This window comes from Rousettus aegyptiacus, unplaced genomic scaffold, assembly GCF_014176215.1.
Source record: "Rousettus aegyptiacus isolate mRouAeg1 unplaced genomic scaffold, mRouAeg1.p scaffold_m13_p_4, whole genome shotgun sequence".
Classification (NCBI taxonomy): Eukaryota; Metazoa; Chordata; class Mammalia; order Chiroptera; family Pteropodidae; genus Rousettus; species Rousettus aegyptiacus.
Window position 1 is genome coordinate 70,426,437 of NW_023416307.1, and position 27,535 is coordinate 70,453,971.

The following is a 27,535-nucleotide window of genomic DNA, read 5'->3' on the forward strand; positions in this document are numbered from 1 at the left end:
ATTACACTGCTGTTTTCACAACTGTGGTGGAAGGTCAAAGCTAACCACACTTTCTCCAAGTCTGAGCCATAAGGAAGTTTGTATAGGAGCAAGAGAGTCTTCCACATGCTCAAAGGCAGGTATTAAAATGCAAGGGGAGCCTTTTGCTTTAAATTAGGGTTCCAAATGAGAGTCAGACATGGCTTATGTTACCTTCATCTGCTTATTATTTGTTTTTTTTTGTTAATACTCTAAGATAAAAGGTTTTAAAAATTGAAAAGGGTAAGAAAAGAAGGTTGGCAAATTTCTTTTCTTGGACAGAGCCAGAGGGGCCAGAGGGCAGGATAGGTCTGGGCCCCTTCTAGAATTAGAAACCCATGTCTGACTTCAAACCACGCTGAAAACAGAGGGTGGATAAGAAAGATGTTTAGTGCTCCACAAAACTGAAATAAGAATCAGAAGGATTTATTTTTAGCTCCAACAGAAACACTTATTACAAGTGACCTCAGGAAAGTCACCAAACCTAACTGAATCTTAGAATTTCTGCATCTCTAAATAATTGTCTCATCAAAGTACACTTATACAAAAATGTAATGAAAATATGTAAGGCTACACCATTGTAAAATTATTAATATTACCTTTCTCCTCTTCCTGGTCTTGGTGACATCTTCTTTTGTTTCCTTTGGTTGTATCAAGAAACATTCCTTAGGCTATAAAAAAATACAAATAAGAAAACTTTCCTCTCAGCATGATGAGGTGTCAACTAATGATATGAATCCCAGAGTACCTACTACCATTCATGTTGTCTTCAGAATATCTTTGTAATATTTTATAGTCAGAGAGATGCTGAAACACCCATTGTAGGCTATTATGCAGACTCAAAAATCTTTGAACAAAGGTCAAAATGTATGAGTGCAAAATGCATAAATGTGTATTTGGGGGGTATGTGTATGTGCAGGGTCTTAAAGACTGAATACAGTAGCCAGGTTTGTAAAATATGGGAAGAAATAGATGTGATTAAAATTTGAATGTAATAAGAATGTCTTTGGTGTTTTCTATGAACTAGTAATGGGGAAGCCTGTATTTCTAAGTCCCTGGTTTATTATTTTATTACCAATTTCTTTCCTTTCCTCAATAAGCATAGAAAATATGAAGTAGGATATATTTACTTAGATTTTTATAAAACCAGCTGCACCAAATGCCTTATCTATAGTGACTACAAAAAATGAATGTTTCTACTGATGTTCTGAGAAAAGTCTCAGCACTATGTCACCCTGAGTAATCAATTTTGCCTGTTGCCTTGATCCCTGAGTACCCTATACAGTTTAGTGCTATTTTTACCTTGAGTCTTTTTTTTTTAAATGTAGAAAAACAGGAAATTTGGACTAAGACCTTGATTTATAAAATAGAATGCGTCAGATTCCATATTTATTAATCATAAGCAGGAATATAAAATGTTTCCTGTGCTGGATCTTTTTATGCAACATTGTCAAACAAGATGCCAAGTAAGATATAAAGTATAAGTGAAAACTTAGTCTTTCCTTGATTACGTTTCCATTCCAACTAGAGAGTACTCAGTTTAAGCTGGTAAACTACTAACTAAAGCAATCTTGTCTCCACTGGCTCTGTTTAAAATGATTACAGATGACGCTTTCTATTAAAGTTTGCAGACAGTCTGCAGATTAAGCAGGCCTATGGCCTGAAGCCAGAGAGAGAAAAATAATGCTACATAATTTCTTTAAGACACGGGTCAGGACCAGCAGTTTCTAGACTGTTTCAGTTACTAGAGAAGTAGATTCAAAAGGCTCAAGATTAAAGTAACATGGAATCTTGAAATTTTAGCTTCTTCTCAGTTAAAACAAAAAACCTGCAAAGAGCAATTGCATCATAGCTAAAGAAAAAAAGATGTTATGACCTCTCTTATTTAGAAAGTTAAGCTAGCTCGTGGATGCAGATATATGCCAATTTGATGCTGACACATGCCAATTAAAAACCGGGCCAAGGCCACTAATATGTCACAGAAGCTGCCAGATCATCATACGAGTCCAATTACAGACCAGGCCAACATTCATCTCATGCTCCTAAGGCAAAGACCTGGATATGATTAGCAGACCCCTCAAGGCATACTGCAGTATCTTGTCAGCAGTATCAAGGTATCAAGGTTTTTGGGAAGCAGATGCAGAAACCTGTTATATTTTTAAATTTAGCAAATGGTGGTGGGGGCTCTTTAAGAATTGGTTAATGTGCTGGATTGTGTTTATGCTAGGTTTACAAAGCCAATTAATTCAAACATGACACAAATCTGGAAATGAGCTCAGTTATAAGGATTGGACCCTGAAAGAAAAATAAAAACGTAATTCTGAATCATACATAGGAAAAAAGGCATATGCTTGATGAACTGCTTTAGTTAAGATACAGCATCAGGTTTAAATGTCAGATTCAAATTCTTAGATCATCCTAAAGAAAATGCAGTATAATATTTCTTTTCTGGGAACAGTCACCTTAGCTGGTTTAGGGTGCTAATGAAGAAGTCAAGTTTATGGGGTCAATTACAATGGTGAGATGGCTTTATGAGGAAATATAAATCCATAGTATTGAAAATTCCTAAACTTAGCTGCCTTACAAATGCTGATGTTTACCTCAGAGAGACCAGGTAAAAAGATGTGAGACTCAGGCCAGGCCAACTAACCATTTCTGGAAACCAGTTTCAACAGTATATGTCTTTGACGGTTGACATTACTTTATATGAAATATAGTAAATTTTAAATATGTAGCCAAAATAAGTAGTTTAAGCATTCAGAAGAGACACTATCTCAAAAACATGTAAAAAAAAAATTAAGCTTTTAAGTGAAGTAATTGGGGCATAGTCTCAATTCCTTAAAGTGTCAAAAATTATATTCTATAATAATGATTCTTCTGGTTAAACATGGCAAATCAACCTCAAAATGCCACTATGCTGAAAATAAAGGAAACTGAAAAGGTATAAATCTGTAAGGACCCAGAAATAAGGAGAGAAAATAACAGTAGTAGAGAGATTTCAACAACTTCTTGGGCAATAGAAAGTAACTGAAACTGGATGAAAGTGATTTAGCAGAGAGAGAAAGCTAGGACCTGGGTTTCTGGAGAGGAGGAAGCTAATAATTAGTGAGTTTGACCTACTGGACTCTAAAAAGGTTCAGTAGTTGGAGGTATAAGGTACTATAGAGAGTAAAGGGTTTAAAAGAAAGAGATTGGTTTAAAGTTTATATTTAGAAAGATTAGCTTCCCTTGTACCTCCCACTGAGCTGTATCTCCTGCCAGGCAGCCAAGCAACCCTCTTATTATGGCTTCCTCTCATCTTGCTCTTTCTGGCAGCAGATTGGAGGTTAATTCTCTGGATAGGAAAAGAGGATCGAGAAGTCTGGCACAGGGGAAGTATGGCAGAGGTTGAAGCTTACTTCTTTTTCCTGTCCCTATTTCAGGATGTCTCAAGCCAGGTTTATATTGCAGGCAGGAGACCACTGAATTCTCTGGAAAAATGAAATAGCCTAAGAGAAATGCCACAGGAGTGGTATTTGTGAGTATTATACTAAAAATCAATCTTGTTATCCTACCATGAAGTCCACTAATCAATCAGCCTGACTATGTACAGCAAGTTTCTAATAATGTTTTAATGTATCTCTCTTTAATATGAATAGAAAGCTAAAAGTTCATCAAACAGCTAAGGAAAGTCTCTAACAAAAAAAGAAAATAAACAACAAAAAGAAAAAGAATCTGGAGGAAAGAGGGACATTTCTTCAAAACAATAACAATTAATATTCTCAAAGAGATAAGAGAAGAATTTGCATCTATGAAACAAGAACATGATGCTGTTCAAAAAGAGAACAATCAGAAAACATATAAACATTTAAACAAATAATTAAATTGGAATAAAAATGTAGGAGGGAGGCTTGAAGATAGAGAAAATCTCCCAGAAAGATTTCAAAAATGGTAAGAAAAAAAAGGGAAGAAAATTAGAGAATCAGCCCAAAAGATTCAACATTCCAATAAAAGGTATTACAGAAAAAGAGGTCATGTAAAATAGTGGGAAAGGGGTTATCAGAGAAATAATAAGAGAAAAACTTTCCAGAACTGAGGGAAACTTTCTAGAACATGAGACTCCAAATTGAAATTTCATTAGGGGTAGAGTACAATACATAAGAAATATACCCACACCATGGAACATCACTCTGAAATTTCAGAACATTACGAACAAACAAAAGATTCTAGAAATTTCCAAAGAGAAAAACTGTTAACATACAAAATACAAAAAGTTAGAAAAATAATGGTGTCAGACCTTGCAACAGCATTACTGGATTTTAGAATTCCATGGAACAATATCTTCAAAGTTAGTAGGAAAATTTATTTGAAAATTAGACTTTTATACCTAGCCAAACTATCAAACAAGTTAAGAGTAAAATAAAAACATTTTCAGATATTTAAGGTCTCAAAAATTTTACTTTATACCCACAGATACCGAAGGTTGTATCCCAGCAAAATAAAGGGCTAAACCAAGACAAAGGAAGACATGGGATTCAGCAAACAGGGAGACACAGCCAGGAGAGTGTTGAAGGGACAGTAAAGAAAAGTCTCAATTGTTCAGCAGGCCTAGAAAACAACCAATTCAGAGTGGAATAGGAGTATGGAGGTCTACAGGAAAAAACAATAACTGATCTGTTTGAGCATATGGAAAATATTATTCATGGGCATGTGGAAGGAATGTTGGAGCATATGGGAATGATTAACAAAAGGAACACAGCGAGCTAGGCAAATGAAGAAATGAGGTAATTATTAATGCCATGAAAATGAAGAGTTGTGTAAGAAAGAATGGATGGATGATTATAGCTTCTCTTTTTCTCAGGATTGAACAGTATTTTCGTGGTCATAACAATGAAATAATGACAACTGTTTTATTGTGTTGGCAGGCAATGTAGCAGCTGGAGACGGATTAGGGGGTAGTGGGAGAGCTATGTCCTCGTACGCTACCTCAGGAAGTTAATATATCATGTCAGAAATTGATAAATCAAGAAATAGCAGTAGAAAGTATCATGTAGCAAATAAGAGAAACAATTAAAAGTGAGGGTGATTGCCTCTGAGGAAAGACCTAGGGTAACAGCAGAGAAGGGGACTACTGTTTTTTAATTAAAAACATTTAATAGTGTTTGATTACTACTTTGATAAAGAAGATTTAAATTGTCATTTTATAACAAAAACAAGAATGTTCATGGTAAAAAGAAAAACAATTTACAAGTGGCTTTTTAGTTTCTTTTGGGATTGGTCAAAAGTTATTCAATACACACCCACTGAAATGTTTAAAATTAAAAGGCTGATAACTCCAAATGTTGATAAGGATATAAAGCAACCAAAAGACTCATACAATCATGGTGGGAATGCAAAAATGGTACAATCGTTTTGGAAAATAGTCTAGCAGTTTTTATAAACCTAAACATGACTCAATAATTCTTCTCCAGGTATCTACTCAAGAGAAATAAAAATGTATGTTGACAAAAAGACTTACATAAAAATGCTTATGGTAGGTTTATTAATAATAGTCCCAAACAGGAAATATCCCAGGTATTTATCATAGAAGAGTAGATAAACAAACTGGTATTTTCATATAGTTGAATATCACTGTGTTATAAACTGAATTGTGCTCTCACCCCCAATTCATATGCTGAAGTCCTAACCCCCTATGTGACTGTATTTATAGACAGGGCCTTCAAAGAGGTAATTAAGGTTAGATGAGGTCATAAGGGTGGGGTCTTGATTCAATAAGACCGGTGTCCTTGTATAAGGAGGAAGAGATACCAGGGGTGTGCATACACAGAGGAAAGACCTTTCTCCAAGCCACAGAGAGAGGCCTCAGGAGAAACCAAACCAAACACCTTGATCCTGGACTTGATGCCTCCAGTGAAGAGGCTCACATGGTGAGGGACTGAGGCCTGCCAACAAGGGAGTTGAACTCCCTAACCCTAGCCCACAACTTGACTGGCACCCAATGAGAGTTGTAGAGGCAGAGGCAGAACTAAGCCATACCTAGGAGATAACAGCGACTATGAGGTAAAGAATTTATGTTTTAAGCTACTAACTTTTGGGGCAATTTGTTCTATGACAATAGATTAATACAAAGAGGAACAGAATTGAGATACCAGCATGGAAAGGAAGAAGGCAAATCAGAGAGTGGATAGGACATATTCCTCTTATCTCTTAAAACTGTCAAGAGAAATCTTGAAGATAAAGAGTGAGAGGAGCATGAAATGATCAATGTTCAAACAAGGAAACAGTAAGAAAATGTAACAGTAGAGGAAGGAGAGGAAGGAGGGAAAGGGATAAGTACTCTTGCTGAAGGTTCCTTTAAGATCTAAGGAGATAGACAAAGGCTAGTTTAACAAAAAAAGCAGCACGGTGTGGTCTCTTGAAGGGGAGGATGGGTTATGGAACCACTGAAAGGCTGCTGACATCATGAAGGCATCAATGAAAAGTCATGAAATCCCTCATAAGGGGTTATATTCCTTCAGGGACCATGACAACAAAGTCACCAGGGCTGGCTCTGAAATGACCGATGTTGAGGAGGGAAGAGGGTGATGCAATCTCTAAGAGCAGGGGAATTCATCATTTACTTTGGAAGCAATATCTGGAAAAAAAAAGAACTGTTGGCAAATCTTTATACTCACATTATTAAGGAGGCCAAGGATGATTATTTAGATGTGAAATGGTTGCTAGAAATGATGTAGCTGCATGGGTAAAAAACTTTTATAAAGTTATAAATCTGCTGCTTGAAATACTAGCCAAATGGGAGGTGTGGACTCAGTAATGGAAATGTGAGGCCGGCTATGGCACAGGAAAGAACTCTATCTAACTTGACAGATACTCTCACCTGGTGAAATTAAAGCCTAAACGTATATTACAGCTGGCAGCATAATGCCAGGCAGTTCCTATATGAGCAAAAAACAAAACAAAAAACAAAGAACAGCAAAGTGATTAAAATAATTTTAAAAAATTAAAAATTCAAATAGCATAAAATATCTTTTTTTTTTGATCCAGGGAAAAAATGTAATTACTATTAAAAAGCAAATATCCAGTCACATCGACCAAATGAGTCAAATGCCTAGCAGTAAACACAAAGAAAACCCTGGCCCCCAAGGTGCTTATGAAATAGTTGGAGACCATGCTCTATGTGTGTAAATAACTAGAAGAACAGTCAGGAAAGGACCATCTGCCTGATAAGGAGGCTGTTCTTGGGGTGGTGAGATAAGGTCCAGAAGGACAGGAGCAGCTGGGGAGAGAATGGGGAAGCCACAGAGGAGCCAGGGGGACTGTGTGGGCAGCCAGGGAGGAAGAGAAGAGACCCCAGCTCTGACTGTCAAGGTGGGGAAACCTTTCAAAGAGAAGGTCAGAGGTGGTACACTGGGTCACCAGGGTCCGAGAGACCTCTGCAGGCAGCAGTGTCAGGGAGCTGATGGCTCACAAGCTGGGACACAAAGGGTTGAGATGGAAAGATTGGTGAGAAAATTAGAATACTACTATAGTTACCCATTCCTTCTTTTCACAAATAACAAGTGCCAATTCAGGGTAAGATTCTGTGCTAGGTGCTGTGGAGATGCAGATAAACTCTGTCCTCGAGGTGTACAGACTGGTAGGGAGACCAGGGAGATAGCCAGATAACACTCATAGGAGGCAGAGTGGCACAGGAGATCGATCCCCTTGTGAATTCTCTGGCCAGGGAAATGAGGAGAGGCTTAGAGGAAGGGGGTAGGACATTTTGTCTAACTGGGACTTGAATTCTTTAAAGCAATTTGGTAGTGAAAGAAATTAGAGCAGTTAAAAGAAATTAGGCGGTTAAAATAGTCCATAAAATCTTACACTTTTGTAATTATTTTTTCTTAGCAGAAAATAGCAATGGTATGTTATCAAAAAAGCACATGATGAAATGGTGAATCTAATTTTCCCAAATTGAAAGAGGAAAGACAGGTGAAAAAGGAAGTGGAAGCAGCAGCATCCTCAGCACCTGGCTAATAGCCACCCAAGTGGACCATGACACCAAAACCAAGCTTCAGGTAATTTGTCAAATGGGGTACCCCATACTTCATAGGGCAGCCGTGAGGATTGTGTGAGTCACTATGCCTTGCACTGTACTGTGCCTGTGGTAAGTGCTCAATAAATGGCCTTTATTATTGTTGAAACTTGGGTGGCTGAATGAAAGGAGAATGCTCACAGAAATGAAGAATGTATTTAACTTTTTCCTCTCCCATTTCTCCTTTTTCTTCTGATGGTTCTCTGCCCTTTATTTAACATGATGGTTGTGGGAAAAGACGGGCCAAGGAGGAAGGAGCTAAAAACAGGCGATTTAGTCATGCAGATGGCTCTACCAATGAAAAGACAGAAAAGATGCAGGCTTGGGAAGTTTATTAATGCAAACCTCTTTCAGTAACGAGTGCAGAGAAACTGAGTAGCAAGCAAGAAAAATATCAAGGGAGGAAGAAAGGAAAAAGAAAGCCAATGAGGTACAAAAAATATTTGGAAACGAGTTCTGCAGGTAGGCACTGATTAGATGCAAAGACTGAAGAAGGCATAATTATGGTGTGGTTGGTGGGATAAACTAAGGTAAAATTAAACCCCACCTTGGAGAAATAAATTGAAAAGCGAAGGATATTAACCTGTAGTTCTTAGAAAGAATGGTTAAATCTCACAATGATAGAGGGCTTTTGAGCAAAATAGTTAATGGTTGGAGAGAAAACCAAGATGATTATATATAAAATATGTATACTTTTCTGCTTTCCTCTTCCCGCAAAGAAAAAAACAACAAATAAAAAAGACAAAATACATTTCGCTATAACAACGAACACTTCAATGCTTATTCTTATTGGCAACCATTGTTGAAAGTACTCAACAAGTATTAACTGTTTAGTATTCACTGCAACTTTGTGAGGAAAATACAATTACTATCACCATTTACCAATGAGGAGACTGAGGCACAGAGGGTTTAAGTTGCCTAATGTCTCATGGCTTATAGGTAACCAATGTGCCACACTGCTTCCCACAATTACCCTGGTCGTGAACTTTGGGCAGAGTCATCCTGTAGTGCAGTGAGTTTAGGGCCACTTACAATATGACTACAAATCATATTACAAAGATGGTAACTTTGACTGACAATAGATAGTTCTTTAAAAATCACACATGGTTACCAGTCAGGTTTGAAGAACACATAATGTGAAAAAGCTGCAAATGGATGTGAGTGAACAGTAGGAAGATTAACAAAGAAATAAAAAAGCCACAGGTCCAGGAAACAAAGTTTACCAAATGGCCACTTGTGGTACTATGAAGGCAGCAAATCCTGTGATAATTCCTATGATGGACCATAATGCTGGGTAGCATGAGGCCCTGGGGACCCGCTGGCAGCACGGCATGGCACTGTAATCGTGCGTTGGTGAGTGGGGTAATCTTTCATATCTTTACGAAATCTGTCTCCTTTCGAGAACTGTACATAGAAGAATAAGACTGAATATTTAGTGAAAACGTGACACAAAGATCTGAGATACCATTATTTTAAAATAAATTTACATTGTGAAAAAAAAAATTAGGGGGAAAAAGACCTTATTTGTTCATAATTAATGAAACATGGCTTTTTCAACAGTAGAGAAGGTAACAGTTTCCCAGAACTCCCACCAACAACTGATGTTAGGCACAGGGACACTGCAGAGGGTACAAGTGGCTGATTGCGAAATCCAGCAGTGTGACCCCCCCACAGTGACTGTCACCTGTCTGGTTTTCTTTGACATGGCAGGGACTGGAGCTGTCTTCTGCCGCATCATTTCTGTGTTTCCTCCTTCACCATCTGATGCGTCTAGAAAATATAAAGTTTAAAAATTAGAAAAGTTTCCTTTCTATGTCTCTCTCTCTCTCCCTCTCTCCCTCTCATTGGCTAGCACGACCTTTTGGGTATGTGCCACCTTTCTAGAATGCTCTATCCCTTGATTCAGTAATTCCACCTCTAAGAAGCTGAATTTAAAGAAAGGATCCAAAATGAAGATAGAGATTTCAGGATCAAGATGGTAGTTTTATTAACAAAACTGCAAAACTGAAGATTATCCACATGTCTAACATTTGAGAGTGTTTAATTAAGGAACACATACTGATTTTACAGATATTAAATTCTTCATTTTCAGATAAGAAGGCTGCTGCTTAGAAGAGTGAAGTAATCTGCTCCAGGCCACACACCTGGGAATCCAGATCTGAGTACCAGGTCTTCCTCAAAAGGGACGCTACCTGCACTGAGAACCATCCAGCTCTTGACCTGGGCAAGAGGAGTTTTCCTGCCTTAGAACTTGAATGGAAACTTGGGCTCCTCCTATATCTGGAGCCAGCCAGCCCTCAGACCAGAACTATACTATTAGCTCTCCTGGTTCTTAGGCCTTCTGACTAGGACTAGAACTAAACAATTGGCTCTTGTGAGTCTCCAGCTTGCCAATTCACCATGCAGATCTTGGGACTTGCCAGCCTCCATTATTGCATGATCCAATTCCTTATTTTATATCTAGATATAGAGCTATATAAGTATAGATAGATATATAGAAATCTATCTCCTATTGATTCTATTTTTCTGGAGAACCTTGATTAATACACATATTTTTAACTGCATAGCATGAAAAAAAGAACTCTAAGAGAGTAGTAGCAGGGAGGAGATTAACAGAGATTTTTAAATGAATGATTAAGTTGGCATTAAAAGTATTTATAGAACTCCTTCTGGGAAGATAGTAGTCATATTTTTCCTTATTCCTCCTTCTATGTACAGCTAAAATTCCTGGATGCTGTATATAAAACAGACACAGAAAGTCTCTGAAAGGCGGAGAGAAGAAGAGAGACCTGCTAGGAACTTTGCAGCCAAATGAATAACATAGGGGGAAGCTCCTTGGGTTTTCTTTTTGCCTCATTATCTCAGACTTGGAGCTTAAGAAGCAGAAACTTGAAAATTACAATTTGGGAGCAGACAAAAGAGGCCCCAACAAACATCTGCTCTGTTTAACAAAATGTCCAGAGAAGGGGCAGACGAGGCTGTGGCCTTGTCTCTGCCAGCAAAGGCTGAATGGGGAGACTAGATTTTCACCCTTGCCAGTCTATAATGAAGCACCCTAACTCTTCCTTCACCTTCCACCAAGAGGGATTGAACCCTGGAAGGGATTTTCATCCCTGAAGAGTGCTAACAAATCTTAGTTCCCTCCTCCTATTACCACCACCACCACTGCAGTATCAATGGAGACCACATGGTGAGCTTAGAATTTTACTTCTTCCTGGCAGTAATGAAGTACTCTTCTCCTCCATCCCCTACTAGGATAGTGTCAGAGGAGTCAGGACTTTCCATACTGCCCAGTGGTAACAAGGCTACACTCACACTAGTAGTTTTAGCAACCACTAAAAAAGCTATACAAAGAGATACACTCAAGAACAAAGAGATAAATCGAAACAGAATTCTATGTTCAAGTAACAGGAAAGCAGGAAAGAGAAAACAGAGAAATAAAACATAGTAAATAAACAGAAAAAACATAATATGGCAGATTTAAACCCCAACATTATCTAATTACAGACCATTACTGTAAATGGTCTAAACATACCAATTTAAAGACAGAGGTTGACAGAATGATTTAAAAAGATGATTAACTATATACTGTTTACAAGAAACTTACCTCAAATCTAACAATTAGGCAAGTTGAAAGCAAAATGATGGAAAAAATATAACATACAAATATTGATCAAAAAAAGCAGGAGTGGCTATATAAATATTAGATAAAGTAATTTTGGAGTAAATAAAATTACCAGAGAAGGAGGATATTATATAATGACAAAAGTGTGACTTGAACAAGAATACACAGCAATCTTAAATGTGTATGCACCAAACAACAGAGCTATAAAATATGAGAAGCAAAAACTGATAGAAATGAAAAAAGAAACAGAGAAACCTACAATTAAGTTGCAAACTTCAACGGTTCTCTCTGAAAAACTGAGAGAATGACTAGACAGAAAACCAGCAGAAGAACTGAGTGACATCATTTACCAATAGGATCTGATCAATGTTTGTAGACTACTTCACTCAACAAAGCAGAATATGTATTCTTTTTAAGCATTATGGAACATATACCAATAAAGACCATATTCTAAGATATAAAACATCAATAAATTTAAAAGAATTGAAATTGATAAACAGCCTGTATAAAAAACCTATAGCAAACATTATCAACTTAATAATAAAAGACTAAATGTTTTCCTCAGTTGCAAACAAGACAAGGATGTCTGCTCTGACCAGTATTATTCAACATAATAGTAGAACTTTTCACCAGTGAAATAGACAAGAATGGAAAATAAAAAGCATATACATCAGAAAGGAAGAAATTAAACTACCCCATTTGCAGATCACATAATTGTTTACATAGAGACTCTCAAGGAATTTAAAAACACCAAAACACAAAAACAACCAAAAAATGCCTTGCTAGAACTAAAAACTAAAGAGTTTAGCAAGTCACAGAAAACAGCAAACATCAATTTTATCTTTATATACTAGCAATGAACATGTGAACCTAAAAGTTAAAAATACAATTCCATTTACAATTGCTGAAAAAAACCACAGCATATTTACATGTAAATTTTACAAAACATGTACAGAACTTAAATGCTGAATACTATAAAACATAGATGAAAGAAATTAAAGATGACCTAAATAAATGAAGATATATACCATGCCCATGAATTGGAACACAAATCATAATAAAGATATCAGTTCTTTCCAAATTGATATACAAACAGGTTTAACACTATTTCTAACAAAATCCCGGCAAGATTTTCCCTAGATATACACAATTATTCTAAAATTGATGTAAAATATCAAAGGAACTAGAATAGTTGAAATAATTCTAAAAAAGAATTACCAGTGGGAGAAATTATGCAATTTCAAGACATATTATACAGTTACAGTAATCAAAACATATAGACATGTAGATGAATGGAATAGAATATAAATCAGAAAGACACACACACAAACATGCCCAACTGATTTTGGGATAGACATGTAGATGAATGGAATAGAATATAAATCAGAAAGACACACACACAAATATGCCCAAATGATTTTGGACAAATGTGCAAAAGTAATCCAATGAAGGGAAAATCCTTTCCATAAATGTGGAAAATAATCCATAGGTAAAAAAATTAACCCCTAAGTTTTATGCCTTATACAAAAATTAACTTAAAATGGATCACTGATTTAAATGAAAAATGAACCTTTAGAAAAAAGGAGAAAACCTTTAAAATCTAGGGTTAGGCAAAAAGTTCTTAATTTTGACACCAAAAGTAAAATCAATATAAAAAATAATAATTAGTTAGATTTTCTCAAAATTGGAAACTTTTCCTTTGCAAATACCTTGTTAGGAGAATGAAAAAACAAGAAAGAGTGAGAGAAATATTTTTAAACCATGTATCTAACAGAAGACTGATTGGTATCTAGACAACATAAATAATTCTCAAAATTCAACACTAAAAAAGCAGACAGATTAGAAAATGGCAAAAGACATGAACAGATATTTCACTGAGGAGGATATACTATGGCAAACAAATACCTTAAAATATATTCCACATCATTAACCAATAGGGAAATACAAATCAAAACTATGAGATATCACTACAAACCTATCAATGGCTAATGTTAAGAAAATAACACCAACACCAAATGCTGGTGAGGTTGCAAATGCTGGATCACTCATACATTACCGTGGGAATGTAAAAATGGTACATCCACTTCCGTTCCACAAATGGAAAATAGTTTGGCAGTTTCTTAAAAAACAAACAAACTAAACTAAAGATGCAACTACTATATAACACAACACCTGTACTCCTGAGCATTTATCCCAGAGAAATAAAAACTTAGTTTATACAACAACCTGTATACAAATGTTTGCAGTAGCTTTGTTTATTAGTTTATTATGTATCATAGCTAAAAACCGAAAACAATCCAGGTGTCCTTCAGTGAGTGAATAGTTAAGCAAACTGTTACGTCCATACCATGAAATACTAATCAGCAAAAAGAAAAAGAGAAAGAACTATTGATACACATGACAACATTATATTAATCTCTAGAGAATTATGCTGACTGAAAAAAGCCAATCCATAAAGATTCCTTTTATATCACATTTCTTGAAATGACAAAATTGTAGAAATGGAGAACAGAATATTGTTTCCAGGAAGTTGAGGAGGAGGTGGGGTTGGGAGAGATGTGGGTGTGGCTACAAAAGAGCAATAAGAACCATTCTTGTGGGGATGGAAATGTTCTGTACACTAACTGTATCAATGTCATTATCCTCGTTTGATTTTGTCCTATAGTTTTGCAAGTTTTCACCATTGAGGGAGTCTGGGAAAGGAGGATATGTGATCTCTTTGTATTGTTTTTTAGAACTACATGAAAATCTACAATGATTTCAAAATAATAATAATAATAAAAACCTTTAAAGGAAATCTATCATTTTCTTCAGGAAGCCCAAAATTATGCTGGAAAAGCCAATAGGTATGTGGCTGACTGTGAACAAGATTAGTGTGTCATCCTGCTGCTGGGGCAGCCCTGTCCCTGCAGTCCTAACTCAGAGTCAGGAGAGCAGCTGGGTTCAGAGAACCACAGTCGACCTAGGGAAGCTAAGGGCTAGGGTGGCCAGATAAAATATCCTCTAAATTTGAATTTCATATAAACACTGAATAATTTTTTAGTATAGGTAAGTCCCAAATGTCACGTGGGGAATATCTAAATTATTCACTGTGTATCTGAAATTCAAATTTAATGGGTTGTTACGTATTTTTATTTTCTCAATCTGGCAATCCTACCTAGGGAATATCCTTCCCCAGAAAAAGCCACCTTTAGTCCTGAGAAATTTCTTATATTGGCTTCTGTATTCATGAGGCCCCCTTTCTCTTAATATTCTCCAACTCGTTTTTATCTGGGATCCTTCAAGTAAGCTTTTGCTAGGACAGCCCTCCTTCTTCCTCTTGCCTCTCTGCACTTGTACACTACTGTTCCTTATAAATCAGCACATATTTTAATTCTTCCTCACAGTGTGAGCTGGTATTGCATAAATGTTAGGCTTTCTTTCCACCTCAACTATAAACAATTCGAAGGTACCCATCAGTTCCTCAAGTACTTGGTGTTGATTAAAAGTAAAAAGCACTCCCTGATACCTATTGCTTTATTTATATTTACATTATAAGAGTAATATGTATTCTCTGTGTAAAACATTAAATGCCTTACAAAAACCTTTTATCCTTTTATTAGCTTTAAAAATCACTTTAAGATAAAAAGGATGAAATACAAATAAATGTCAGGATCAAAACCATAAATATTTAAGAATCAAGCAATGCTATTTAAAAAAAAAAATTGTGAATTCTGTATTTCTCCATTGCCAGAATCTGGTAACTGAAGAGTACAGTCTATACTTAAGCAATCTAGTTGAAAAAACATATTTTTAAAGGTATATGACTCTTACACAACAAAAGCCCATGAGAAATATTTAAAATACCTTGTTAATCAAATGATCTAAATCTAAGTTACTACTTGTTCCAAAAAAATTATTTCATCTGAAATGCTTTCACACATAAAATGAGATCATTTCATATCACCATAGGTTGAATATATTAGTTATTTCTTTAGTCTGTGATGTTTTTGGTTCCAAAAGAGAAAATTGCTTTTCTGAAATAAGAATGCTAGTTCTGTGATTTCCATTAAGAGAAAAGTTTGGAGATCCAAATTAGCCAGCCTGGATCTAGCACCCAGGTTCCTCTAGAATTGCTTGCATTTGGTTTAAGCCAAGTCTGTGCCACTCAGTCCCAGCAGCTGATTCAGCCCATGCAGTGGAGCCACCAAGCCAGTGCCACCCATCTCTAAGTCCCTGAAAGCCTACCAGATAGGACAGGTTGAATTCTTTCAAAAGAGAGGTCAAATACACTGTTCTATGTAAGTATATGGCAAAAAGAGTAAGCTACAATGTCTTCTCTTTCCCTCAATCGTCTTTAGGAGAAATATCAGAAGTCCAATTTCCCAGCAATTTCCTTAAGCTTCCAAGTACCTGCTTGCACGGACCCCTTCTAGACTCTGGGAGGGACTCTGACAAAGGATTATAAAGTCAAATTTTCTTTAAAAATTTGCAAAAGGAAAGTATTCTTTTAACCACAATAAGTTCAGACTACTGTCTATTTCTAGTCAGAATTCTCCTGTCACATATCCCTTAGTGAGTGGTACTGGGAGTGGGAGTGAGCATTTTGGGGATCCAATTAGAGGAAGCCAGTCGAACATACATTTAGTTTAAATGTAAAGAGATCTTATGTGGTTTGCAATCATATAGTCTATAGTTAAATTACTGCTAGCTTGTCCTTGTGTAGGAATGCTTCCAGGAAGGCTACCACCCTGTGCTAACCTGATACTCAGGCCAGACGCTGTAGGTCATGACACAAATGTGCCTGCAGCAACCATCCTAGAACTATGTGGGAAGTGGAGGGGAAGCCAGGTTTGAAGCCAGGTTTCTAATTATGAAACCAGAAACTAGTCAGTAGAAAATTCTTTCAAACACCAAAAATGTAAAACTGTAAGCAGAGCATTAAGTTCCCATTTTTACCTATTCAAAAATGGAAGTCTCTCCTGTAGAAATACAGTAGATCATGCAGTCTATATATTTTTAAAGAAACCAATATTTTTTTATTTCTTATTTGAGGGGCTGAATAACATAAAAATTTTCAGAATTCCTGTGTTTGTAGCAGTACTGCTGTGATTTCTCATTTAAAATTATTTCACACCAAATTTTGTATCAGTAATTTTATATTCTTTTCTTAAGAGAAGGCCCCCCAAATTATATAAGCTTCAGGCCTCATAAAAACCTAGTGCACTGCCCTAGCTAGTAACCTGCTGAACTCTCTTTTATTTCTCATAGTTTCGCAACAAAACAAGCTACTGAAACACACAACAAGGATAAGTTTCAAAAGCAAGATGCAAAGCTAAAGAAGACAGATTCAAGAGGCTACATAAGGTGATTCTATTTATTTAACACCCCAGAAAAGGCAAAAAAACTATAGGGACATGCACACACACAAAAACAGATCAGTAGTCACTGGGTGCTGGAGATGGGAGGCATCTGGAGGGTGAGGCTCTCTCAATTGCGGTTGTACAACCATATGCATTAATCAAAATTTCTAGAACTGTACACTAAAAAGGATTAATTATACTATATGTAAACTATTCATCAATAAACCTGTCTTAAAGAATAATAAAAGCTAATTTTCATAACCAATTTGTAATACTTGCCCAGTGTAACCCAACTAATAATCCCAGATATTCTAATTGTGGAGCCCATAAACAACTCCCACACTACCCTGCATGAAAAGATGCCACTTATAGCTTAATGCTTTTCCTTTTATTCCTTGCTTCCTAGGTGTTTTCCCTTTATATCATGAATGTGTTAAATTTAATGCAATGCAATGTTTTTTTCATTTACAAGATGACCATATGAGTTTTTCCCTATAATCTGTTAATGTGGTGAATTGTAAAAATTGAGTAATTATTCCTAGGATTAATCCCAATTGATGACGATCTATTTTTTTAAAATAATGTTTTGTGTTGTTTTGTTTGGGTTAACATTTTATTTAGACTTTTTTTCATCAATGTTCAAAAGTTACATTGACATAATTTTCTTTCCTAGTACTATTCTTTATCTAGTTTAGGTCTCAAGGTTCTATTAGCTTTATAAAGAACTGGGAAATGTCTCCTTATTTTCTGTTCTCTGAAATAGTTGTATACGGTTGACATTATCTGTTCCTTGATATTTGGTAAAATCTGTCAGTAAAACAAGCATAGTGTAGTATTTTCTTTGTAGATATGTTTTAACAAATGCTTCGATTTCTAATAGTTACATGATGATTCAGGGTTGTCTGTTTATTTTTAACTCAGTTTCAGTAAGTGATATTTTTCTAGGAAATTGGTTGTTTTCTCTAACTTTTCAAACTTTTCATTGGAGAAAGTTGATCATCATATGTAACTATATCCCCTTTTTCTTTTCTCCCATTTTTTTATTTGCACCTTTTTTCTTGCTTAACCTTTCTTTTAAACAAACCAACAAACAAATCTAGATACTGTATTTATATGTAGATATTTTGTGTTGCATCTTTGTTTTCTATTACACTAATTAATGTTCTTTATTTTCTTTAGGTTTACTTTCTTGATTTTCTGATTTCTGTAGTTGGATACTTAGCCCACTTTTTCTATGTAATAAGCATTAAGGTTATATATTCCCTCTAAAAGTAACTTAAGCTGAGTACCCTACTTTTTAATATCATAGCATTTTCATTGTCATTTAATTCTAAATATTTCTAAAGTTTTCATAATGATTTTCCTTTGATGAATTATTTAGAAGTGTATTTTCAAATTTCCAAATAGATTTTTTAAAGTTCTTTTTGTTTGTATTGTGTTTAGAAAAATGGCTTGCCTGCATATCAATTCTTTGATATTTGTTAAGACTTGCTTTATTTTCTAGCATAGGGAGCAGTAAATATTTTAGGTAAAGGACCATATAGTAATAGGTGTAGGGTTTGCAGAATAAGTCTCAGTCAGTAACTACTCAGCTCTGCTGTCCAAAGCAGCCCTAGACGATATGCAAATAAATGGGCGTGGCTGTGTTCTGATAAACTTTATTTACAGAAACACATCTTATCTGGATTTGGTCAATGGGCCAAAGTATGCCAGCGCCTGACCTAGTATACAATCAATTTTAAAAAATGCTTCGAAGTTTTTTTTTGATGGAATGTATGGTTTCTAATTGTTAGATGCAGAGTTTTATATATGATCATAGATAAACATGTTTTTCAAATTTGTTGTTTATGAATTTTTATGTTTTATCTATCAATTATTGACATATATTAACGTCTCCCTCTTACTTTAAATTTGTCTGTTTTTTTTCGAGGAATTCTACCAATTTTTATTTACACATCTTACAGGTAGATTAGGAACATGCAAGTTTAGGATTGTTAAAACTTCTTGTTGGTTGAACTGTTCCTTTTAACATTATGTTGTGACCCAGTTCTTCAAAATCCTTCTTGTTTAATTTAGTGCAATTTCCCTTATTGGGGTGTGTGGGGGAGGGTGTTCTATAGTTCTAGAGGTGGTCAGCTGTTCTCTGAGAAATCTAACTGTACGCACTGAAAACTAATGCTGGAGACACAGTTGTACTTCAACAGTCTAAAGTGTTTGCTAAAATTACTCATCCCTAGGAGCCAAATGTTTTATTTGGCCAGGAGAGGGAGGCCTGGAAACTACACTTCAAAAACCATGTTCCCAGATCATTAAGGGACTCCCAGCAGCATCACTGAGAAAGAACGTAATTCCCACATGCAAAGAACAGTGAACTCAGTGAAGGTCCTAAGGCCAACCCAGCTAAACGGGAGAAGACAAAGCAGGACAGGGGAGAGAGAGAAGAGGAGAGAGGAGTGGAGGAGAGGAACGAGCAGTGAGAAGTACAGCCAGTGGAAGAAGGGGCCCTTGATTCTGACTCCCTTACACTAACTGTAGTCATGCTCCACCCTTTATTGCTTTGTACGTATTTAAAAATAATTATTAGAGCTATCCCATGACCAAAAAATAAGGACTTATAATAAAGTAGGCCACGTCAGAAAAGAATCACACTGTAAATGTATCACAGTGAATGCCACCTCTCCCTTTATCCTTGTCATTCGTTTTTCTGTCAAAATCTTACCCCTTCCTCCAAAAGTCAGCCCAAGTTTAACCTACCCCGTAAAGACCTTCTGAAAGTAGAAACAAGGCTATCTTCTGGCTATAATCTAGCGAGCAGTCACAACTTTCACTGAGAAAAGAAAAGGTGGAGAAAAGGAGACCAGGATCCAGTGTGCAAATGAAGAATCAGAGATAGGTGGCTGGAGCAGCAGAAAACCCAAAGCCAAATCTGTGGTGTCCAATCCAGGGCGTCTGGTTGCTCTGAGGGGGCTGCTCAGAGAAGCGTGGGTTGGTTCAATTGTCAGTCTCCTGACCTTTTCTGGCCATGTAGTTCCAGGTCCAGGTGTGGGAACACTGGATGACTCAAAGTCTTCCACAGGCTTGTGGTGGTTCATCAGGCTTTATATCAGCATGGTGTATCTCTCTCTTGTTTTGTTTTTCCTAGCTATCATCCTTATCTTTTTGCTTTTATACTCCGATACCCAGCAAGAAACTGGGCATGATTTACCTTTTTCATCTCTCAGGCTCCTTAAGATGTCTTCTGCCTCTCTCCAGAAGATATGACAAAACAAATGTTTCTGAATGTAAGTTACTGTGAGTTGATTCTATCAGAAGTTTTGTAATCATTCTGAATTCAAATGGGCATCTATCTCTTTTACCCTTTAATCCAGTCATTTCTAGTGGCAACTGCTACAGCTGGGTTCGCCCTCCAATAATACTCATGTTTTCATAGTTGGAAACATAGCTATGTTTCATAGCAATGAAAACATGAGAAGTCCCTAGCAACAGACCCAGCCTTTGCTTACAAAATATGCTTCCAGTTCCCACAGAAAACTTCAGTTAGAAAATATGGAATAAGATGGCTAAACTCTGTACTAGAGTTGCTTTATGGTTCCTGAAATTCTGAAAGAAGGTAAAGTACTAAGACCAGTAAGATTATCTCAAAAATACATGACTGAAGAAAAATGTTTCACCTTCTTTCTGTAGGGAGCTTAAATGCTACAAGATTTGTGTCAGCGGAACTAAAGCTTGAAGGTTATCTTTCAAAATTTTGACTGCTCTGGGCTAGTAATGCTTTATTTACTAATTTTTAAAAATGCACACAGGACAGCATCCTCAGGAACTGCTAGTCCACATCGGGGCAAAGCACCCAGAGCTATAGAAGTCTGACCTCGTGTAAATGCTCCCACTTAAGCCTGGCTACAGTGGCAGGAGAAAGGGCCTTTAATGACGAATATCAGGTGCTACAGGACCTGTCGTCTTTAAGTTACAAAAATTCCATGGAGATCACGCAGCTATCAGAAGACAACTTTGCAGGCAGAACAGCTACCTGCCTGCTGTCTGTCCTCGATAAAGCATTTTTTCTTTTATCCTATTTTATTTTTAGCTTAAGCAAAAAAAAAAATTTTTTTTTGATAAGTCAGTTTGGCAACAGGATCTCAATTTTACTCTCGAGTGTTAGAGTTCCACCCATATTCCCTTCCAGTTTGTTTTAAATGTTGGGACACTTATATGCAGTAGTTCCCCCCTTATCCACAGTTTCAGCTATATGGGGTCAGCTGGGGTCTGAAAATAGTAAACAGAAAATTCCAGAGATAAACAATCATAAGTTTTAAGTTGTTCGCCATTCTGATTAGTGTGATGAAATCTCACTCTGTCCCACCTGGGATGTGTATTGTCCCTTTGTATAGTGTATCCGCGCTATGTACTCTACCCACTCATTAGTCACTTAATAGCCATCTTGGTTATCGGATACACTGACTTTGTATTGCAGTGTTTGTGTTCAAGTAACCTCTATTTTACTTAATAATGGCCCCAAAGCACAAAAGTAGTGATGCTGGTGATTTGGATATACCAAAGAGAGGCCATAAAGTGCTTCCTTTAAGTGAAAAGATGTATGTATAGAAAAAAAGAAAAACATAGTATACATATGGTTTGGTACTATCTGAGGTTTCAGGCATCCACTGGGGGTCTTGGAATGTATCCTTCTTAGATAAGTGGTAGAGGCTATTGTATTTGGGGGCAGTTTTGAAACTATGAGTAATTTCAATTTAACCTTGTTAGGTGAATAGAGCCATGAATGCTGGCAGTGACATTTTGGGTCTTAACAGAATTGGATGAGTTTATGAGTATACTTGATATATTTGGAAGCAGTGCTATATAAATTCTCCATTCTTGGAATAGAAAGTAATAATAATAACTCTTACGTAGTCCTTATTTTGTACAAGACACTGTCCTAGGTGCTCTGCTTCTACAGAAGTAGAAACTGAGGCACTTGCCCAACATTAATAAGAGTGAGTGCCAGGATTTGGATCTAGGCAGTCTTGATGCAGAGTCTGCTCTTAACCATTACGCAATGCTGCTCCTCTAACTTGGAAAAAGCAAACTAAGTAGCTCTCTGAAGGTACTGGTCTCTAAACAGGGTACTGGAATCCATGGAGCTTTGTGAGTAGAGCTCAGTTAAACATAATGTATGTTATGATATTTGAATAACACTCATCTAACTGGGCAGAAGCTCTTGCATATGCTGAGCAGCTCCCCTCCTCTAAAACAAATGAACAAACCACCCAATAGTCCAGATATGGTTAGTGACTCTCCCACTACCCTTGCCTCCAACCTGTATTTTAGCAGAAGAGAAAATAAATCTTGGTTTGCCAGGCTGGTCCTGGTTTATGTCTGTCATTCCCACATGTCATCTGGTTTAATATCTGTCTTATTGCAGAGATTCTTTAATATATTAATATGCATTACTACTCTCTGAGTGTGGGAATAGGAAAGAGGTCATCCTCGGGCTAATCTGACCCGTGACCTCTGCTCTGTGTGGCACAACTTAACAGCTCCCAGAATAGTATTCTGTGTACACATTTTGGGCAGAGCCACAGCAGAGAAGTAATGAAGGAGATCCTAGAAGGCTTAGATTCTAGTTCCAACTTTTGTGATCTTAGGCAAATCACTAATTTTATGCCACAGTTTTCCCACTAGTGGATTGATGAAGTCATACTGCTGTTTTTTATGATTCTCTTCTGGTTCAGGCCAATTTCTATTAAGAATGCTATATACCCTGGACAAGTCAGATTTTCCAGAATGAGGTGGGATGTTGAAGTACAGAGGCATAAGGTAAAATTTAAAAAAATATATAGGTGAACATGGCCCATTATATGGGTACATGTGGGTTACATCATGTCCTCCAAACAGAAATTTCATAAAGAAAAAGCCTATGAGGCTACAGTTAGATCTGCTACTCATTCACCCTTGCTATAAAGCGTGATCCCAAGGAGGAGAAATGTGATAATGGAAAAGCACACTGTTTCTGTTAAGACTACCCTTTAGCCTTCACACAGACTTCAACTACCTATTACATTACTTAACCTATGCCCTTCATATACATCTTGTGAATTGTTAAAGGTTGGTGTAATGTTCACGTGCCCTGCTGCAGAATGCTTAACTTTCTTACTCAGCTTCTCAATGGAAAAAGCCAGATCTTAACTGCCTTTTTGTGCAGCTTAGGACAAGGTAAATAAATAAGAGAGACTAAAACAAGACTTGATTTATCAATACTATACTACCAATTTGATGAAATCATCACTAAACATTTTTTTACCCCTTTTCTCTATGATATAAAGTTAATAAACACTAATTGTAGAGATTGCAGAAAACCAAGTAAAAAGAAACAAATAAAAATTTGGTACTCCTATAAAAGATAGTCACATTATAATAAGAGATATATTATAACTTTGAACACATTTACTTTTACTTTTTCTCTCTCTGTGTATATGAGTATATGTGCATAAATATACACTCATATGCATACATCTTTATATATCTGGAATTACATATCATATACAAACAAATACTCTATCTTTTACTATTCTATCATGAGCATTTTCCCATGTCCAGTTGTCTTGAAAAACATTTATAATGGCTATATAACAAAATGTTTGCCTACATTACTTAGATTATTTCCAAAATTTTGCCTTTGTAAATATGTTGTAATAGATATCTTTGTAACCCTTTACGTATTTCTGAATAGAATATATTTCTAGAAGATAAATTACACTGTAAAAAAGTATGCATGTTTTTTAAGGGTCTTAACAACTTTTAAACCATTTTCCAGAAGGTATGGGGTCAATTTTTAAGTCATTAATATGTATAAAATATGTTTCCTTACACTCCAGCAAACACTAAATTTTTAAACATTAGGTAAAAATGATACTGCATTTTAATTTGTATTAACTTGATTATGACCAAGGATAAATATTTTATTCTTTTTATTAGTCATGTGCATTTCATATATAAATAGAATGTTTTTAACCTTTGCCCATTTGTCGAGGAGGGTTTCAATGTTTTTCTATCAGTTTATATGAGTTTTTTAAAATTAAGGTTAATTTTTAAAGTTGTCTTATCTTTAAATTTTTTAAAAATTACTTTTGATCTACAGATGTTTTAAATTGTAATGAGATCAAACATATCATATTTTTTCATTACAATTGTGCTTAGAAAATTTCTCCTCATTCTAAAGTATTTTTATCTAGTTTTTTTTTAAATGAGTTAATTTTTTTTTTTAAACAATGAACTAAAATACTATTGCATAGATTTTATTGTATAGTATAAAATGAAGCTCCGACTTTATTATTTTTCCAAATATTTAATCAATTGTCCTAACATCTTCCTGTAAGATTCTTCCCTTCCTCATTGTCTTAATGGCACTTTCATTCAATGAAAACATAAATCATGCATACGCTAGGGTCTGGTTCCATTGATCTGATCTGCCTATGAGTCATCTATGGGTACCATACCATAATAGTACTTAAAAAATATATTGTGCTTTTTTCTTTTTTAACTTCCCAAATGGCTATCACATTAGGGTGAAAGGAGCAGTAAGAGAGGGAGCTCCAGATTCAGGCCAAAATCTCTGAGAGAGCTGGGTAAGGGCCAGGGATGGATGAATGTCAGTGAGGTTAGGTGTGCAGCTTAAACTGTTTTGCTCCAAAATTTCACATTATACCTCTGTCACTCAATAGCTCCTTGGCTTCAGACAAGTTAATTCACCTAACTGTGAATCCACATCTCATATGCATATGTGTATAGGTATAAAATAATTAAATGAATTAATGTAAAACACTTAGAACAATGCATAGCCCACGGTAAACGTTATTACCACTATTTGAAACTCCAGCATACTCATGAAATTCCTCTTGCAAAGAACATTGCAATTCCCTAAATTTCATATCAGTATCGCACAGGGATTAAATTACAGGCTGCCTGGACTAGAACCCTAGCTCTGCCATTTATAAGCTGTGTGACCTTGGAAAAGTTACTTGCTCATTCTGTGCCTTAGTTTCCTCATCTATATAATGAATAGTGCCTACCTTATAAGGTTGTTATATAGAGTCCTGACATGATGAATGCAAGTTGTTTAGCACACAGTCTGTCCCACAAGTAAATTCTTAGGAAATGGTCATCATAACCATCACCTTATTTGATTGCTCTGGGACATTTGACAAAGATGTTGGCCCTCAACTTTCTGACATTCTCTCCTTTGTTTTCTGGCACACTATGGTTTGGTTCTCAACTTATCACTTCATACAATCTCTTCTTTTACTTATCCCTTAAAATTCTGGCATCTTCAAGGAGTCCTCCGCTACCCTATTCTTTGGTCACCATATATTTTCTTGATGTTCCTTCTTCTAAGCCAGAAGGTGGTAATTTTTTTTTTTTTTATTAGAGGACCAAATAGTTAATACTCTAGGTGTGTGGGTCATATGATCACTACACAGTGCATCATGAAAGCATCCTTTGAAAATACGTAAATAAGTGGGTATGGTTATAACAAAACTTTATGTACAAAAACAGCAGCCAGCTGATGGGCCATAGTTTGTCGGCCCCTCCTCATCTATCCCTTGATTAGACCCCTTATCATACTGCATTTGTCCTTCCCACTGTACTGTAGGCTACCTGTGAACAGCGTGTCCTTTCATTCTTGAAAATGCTGTATGTAGCACGGAATCTGGCAGATATAGTCAATCAACATCTGCTGAAGCACTGAATAAGATGACCACATATATCAATCTTAACAGTTAAAAACTTTGTTGTATTACAAGGAAGAAGGCACTTCTTCTGTGTGAGCCCTTTAGTGGTTACCAAAACAAGCTACAGAGAAGACCTCATGGTCTGTGCAACACACTGAAACATCTAGTAGAGTTAATCTTTCTTTCCCAAATGTGAGAGAGAATTTCAGGTCCAGGAAATTCACAATTTCAAGGACCAAGTAATATTGCAGACATCAAAACAGAGCTGTCCAGCGTGATCTATAAAACAAGACTCACTTTATAGGCATTGAGAAACAGCTGTTTCCCCATTTCAGTTTTAAAAGGGGAAATAAGCTACAGGGCTCAGGGGTATATGCTAAGCATATGGAGAACATATATTTGTTTAAAGAAATGTGACATGGAGTTGAGAAAGGGCTCAGTTTGTAAGAGATAATGTCCTGATGGGTGAAAATAAGAGGATAAGGAGGATATATACAGAGTCATTTCAGCACTGATTAATGAAAAAGGAAACACCAATAAACACTGAAGGGAAAAAAAGAAAAGTTGAAGCTAAAAAGAACTGAGTATGCTCTAGGGAAGGCACTAACTATGAGAACCAAGTATCACTTGCAATAATAATGGATTTATTAAAATAAATTTTTGATAAAGATGACATTGGCTTAGGAGAAAATATGGAAACCAAAACCTCATTCAAAAGTAACAGTGTGAGTATTCAGTTTCTCTAAATATAGTGTAGACGATCCTTATTATAGAACATAGAACACCTGAGAAATATATTAAAGACTCTGGGGGAAAATTTTAGACTTCTGGAACAGACTTAGAAATAGGTAATAGACAAAGAAACATGTTAAACTTTTTCCTATTCATTTCCATGTTCAAACTTGACCAGCAGTAATATTTTTAGTATAATTAAACATTTGCTGAACTCCTTTTATGGGAGATTACTCACTTTGTGTGACTCAACATATTCTCTCAAGTGGCAATTACCAGAAAGCACTCTTTAGAATGTCTTAAAACCATAAAATCACTATTGGTGTGAAAAAAGGACCCAAGATTTTTTAAAAAAGAACAAAGTTAATGTCAGCTTCCTTTACCTTTCTATTTCCCTTTCCCTCCTAAGAATTATAAAAGGATTCATTATGTGTCCACATGGATATTAATTCATTCATTCTTCAAATACTTAATGAGCACCTGCTGTGTACCAGGTACTGGGCTAAGCCCAGAGGAGGCATGATGAATAATATGAGTTCCTTACTATGATAAGTTGAGGAGAACAGACTCATGTAAAAGCAATTAAAATGCAATGTGAGGTTATAGTGATGGAGAATAAATATGAAATGGTCAGAGAATTGGGGTAGGGAAGGGTGGGACTATAGAGGAATAGCATCAGGGAGTTTTCTAAGGTAATGGAACAGTCTGCATAGTACTGATTGTGGTGGTGGTCACAGAATTCTATATGCGTGTTAAAATGCACAGACCTGCAAATATGTGGTGACAGAAAGAAATCTAACTATGGGAGGTGAAATTAAAAAAAAATTCATAGACCTGTATATCAAAAGAAAAAAAAAGCTAATTTTACTGTATGACATTTTAAAATTTAAAATAAAAATACCATGTGACAGATGTCTATCAATAGGCATAAGGCAAATAAAATATGTATGGTATATTCATACGATGGAATACTATTGAGCGATAAAAAGATTGTGAAACCATGGATTAGTCTCAAAGGCATTACTGATGAAAGAAGCAG

The 27,535-nt window shown here is 36.0% G+C and overlaps 1 protein-coding gene across 2 annotated transcripts in view; it reads right to left on the bottom strand.

Moving 5' to 3' along the window:
- Window positions 1-27,535, bottom strand: part of CMSS1 (cms1 ribosomal small subunit homolog) — a 325,256-nt gene that overhangs the window by 23,585 nt on the left and 274,136 nt on the right. For both annotated transcript variants that reach the window (XM_036219030.1, XM_016144700.2), the window contains exons 2-3: window positions 9,756-9,841; window positions 618-689 (exon numbers count right to left, since the gene is read on the bottom strand). In XM_036219030.1, coding sequence (XP_036074923.1) covers window positions 618-689; window positions 9,756-9,841 — 158 coding nt within the window. The remainder of the gene's footprint in view (window positions 1-617; window positions 690-9,755; window positions 9,842-27,535) is intronic.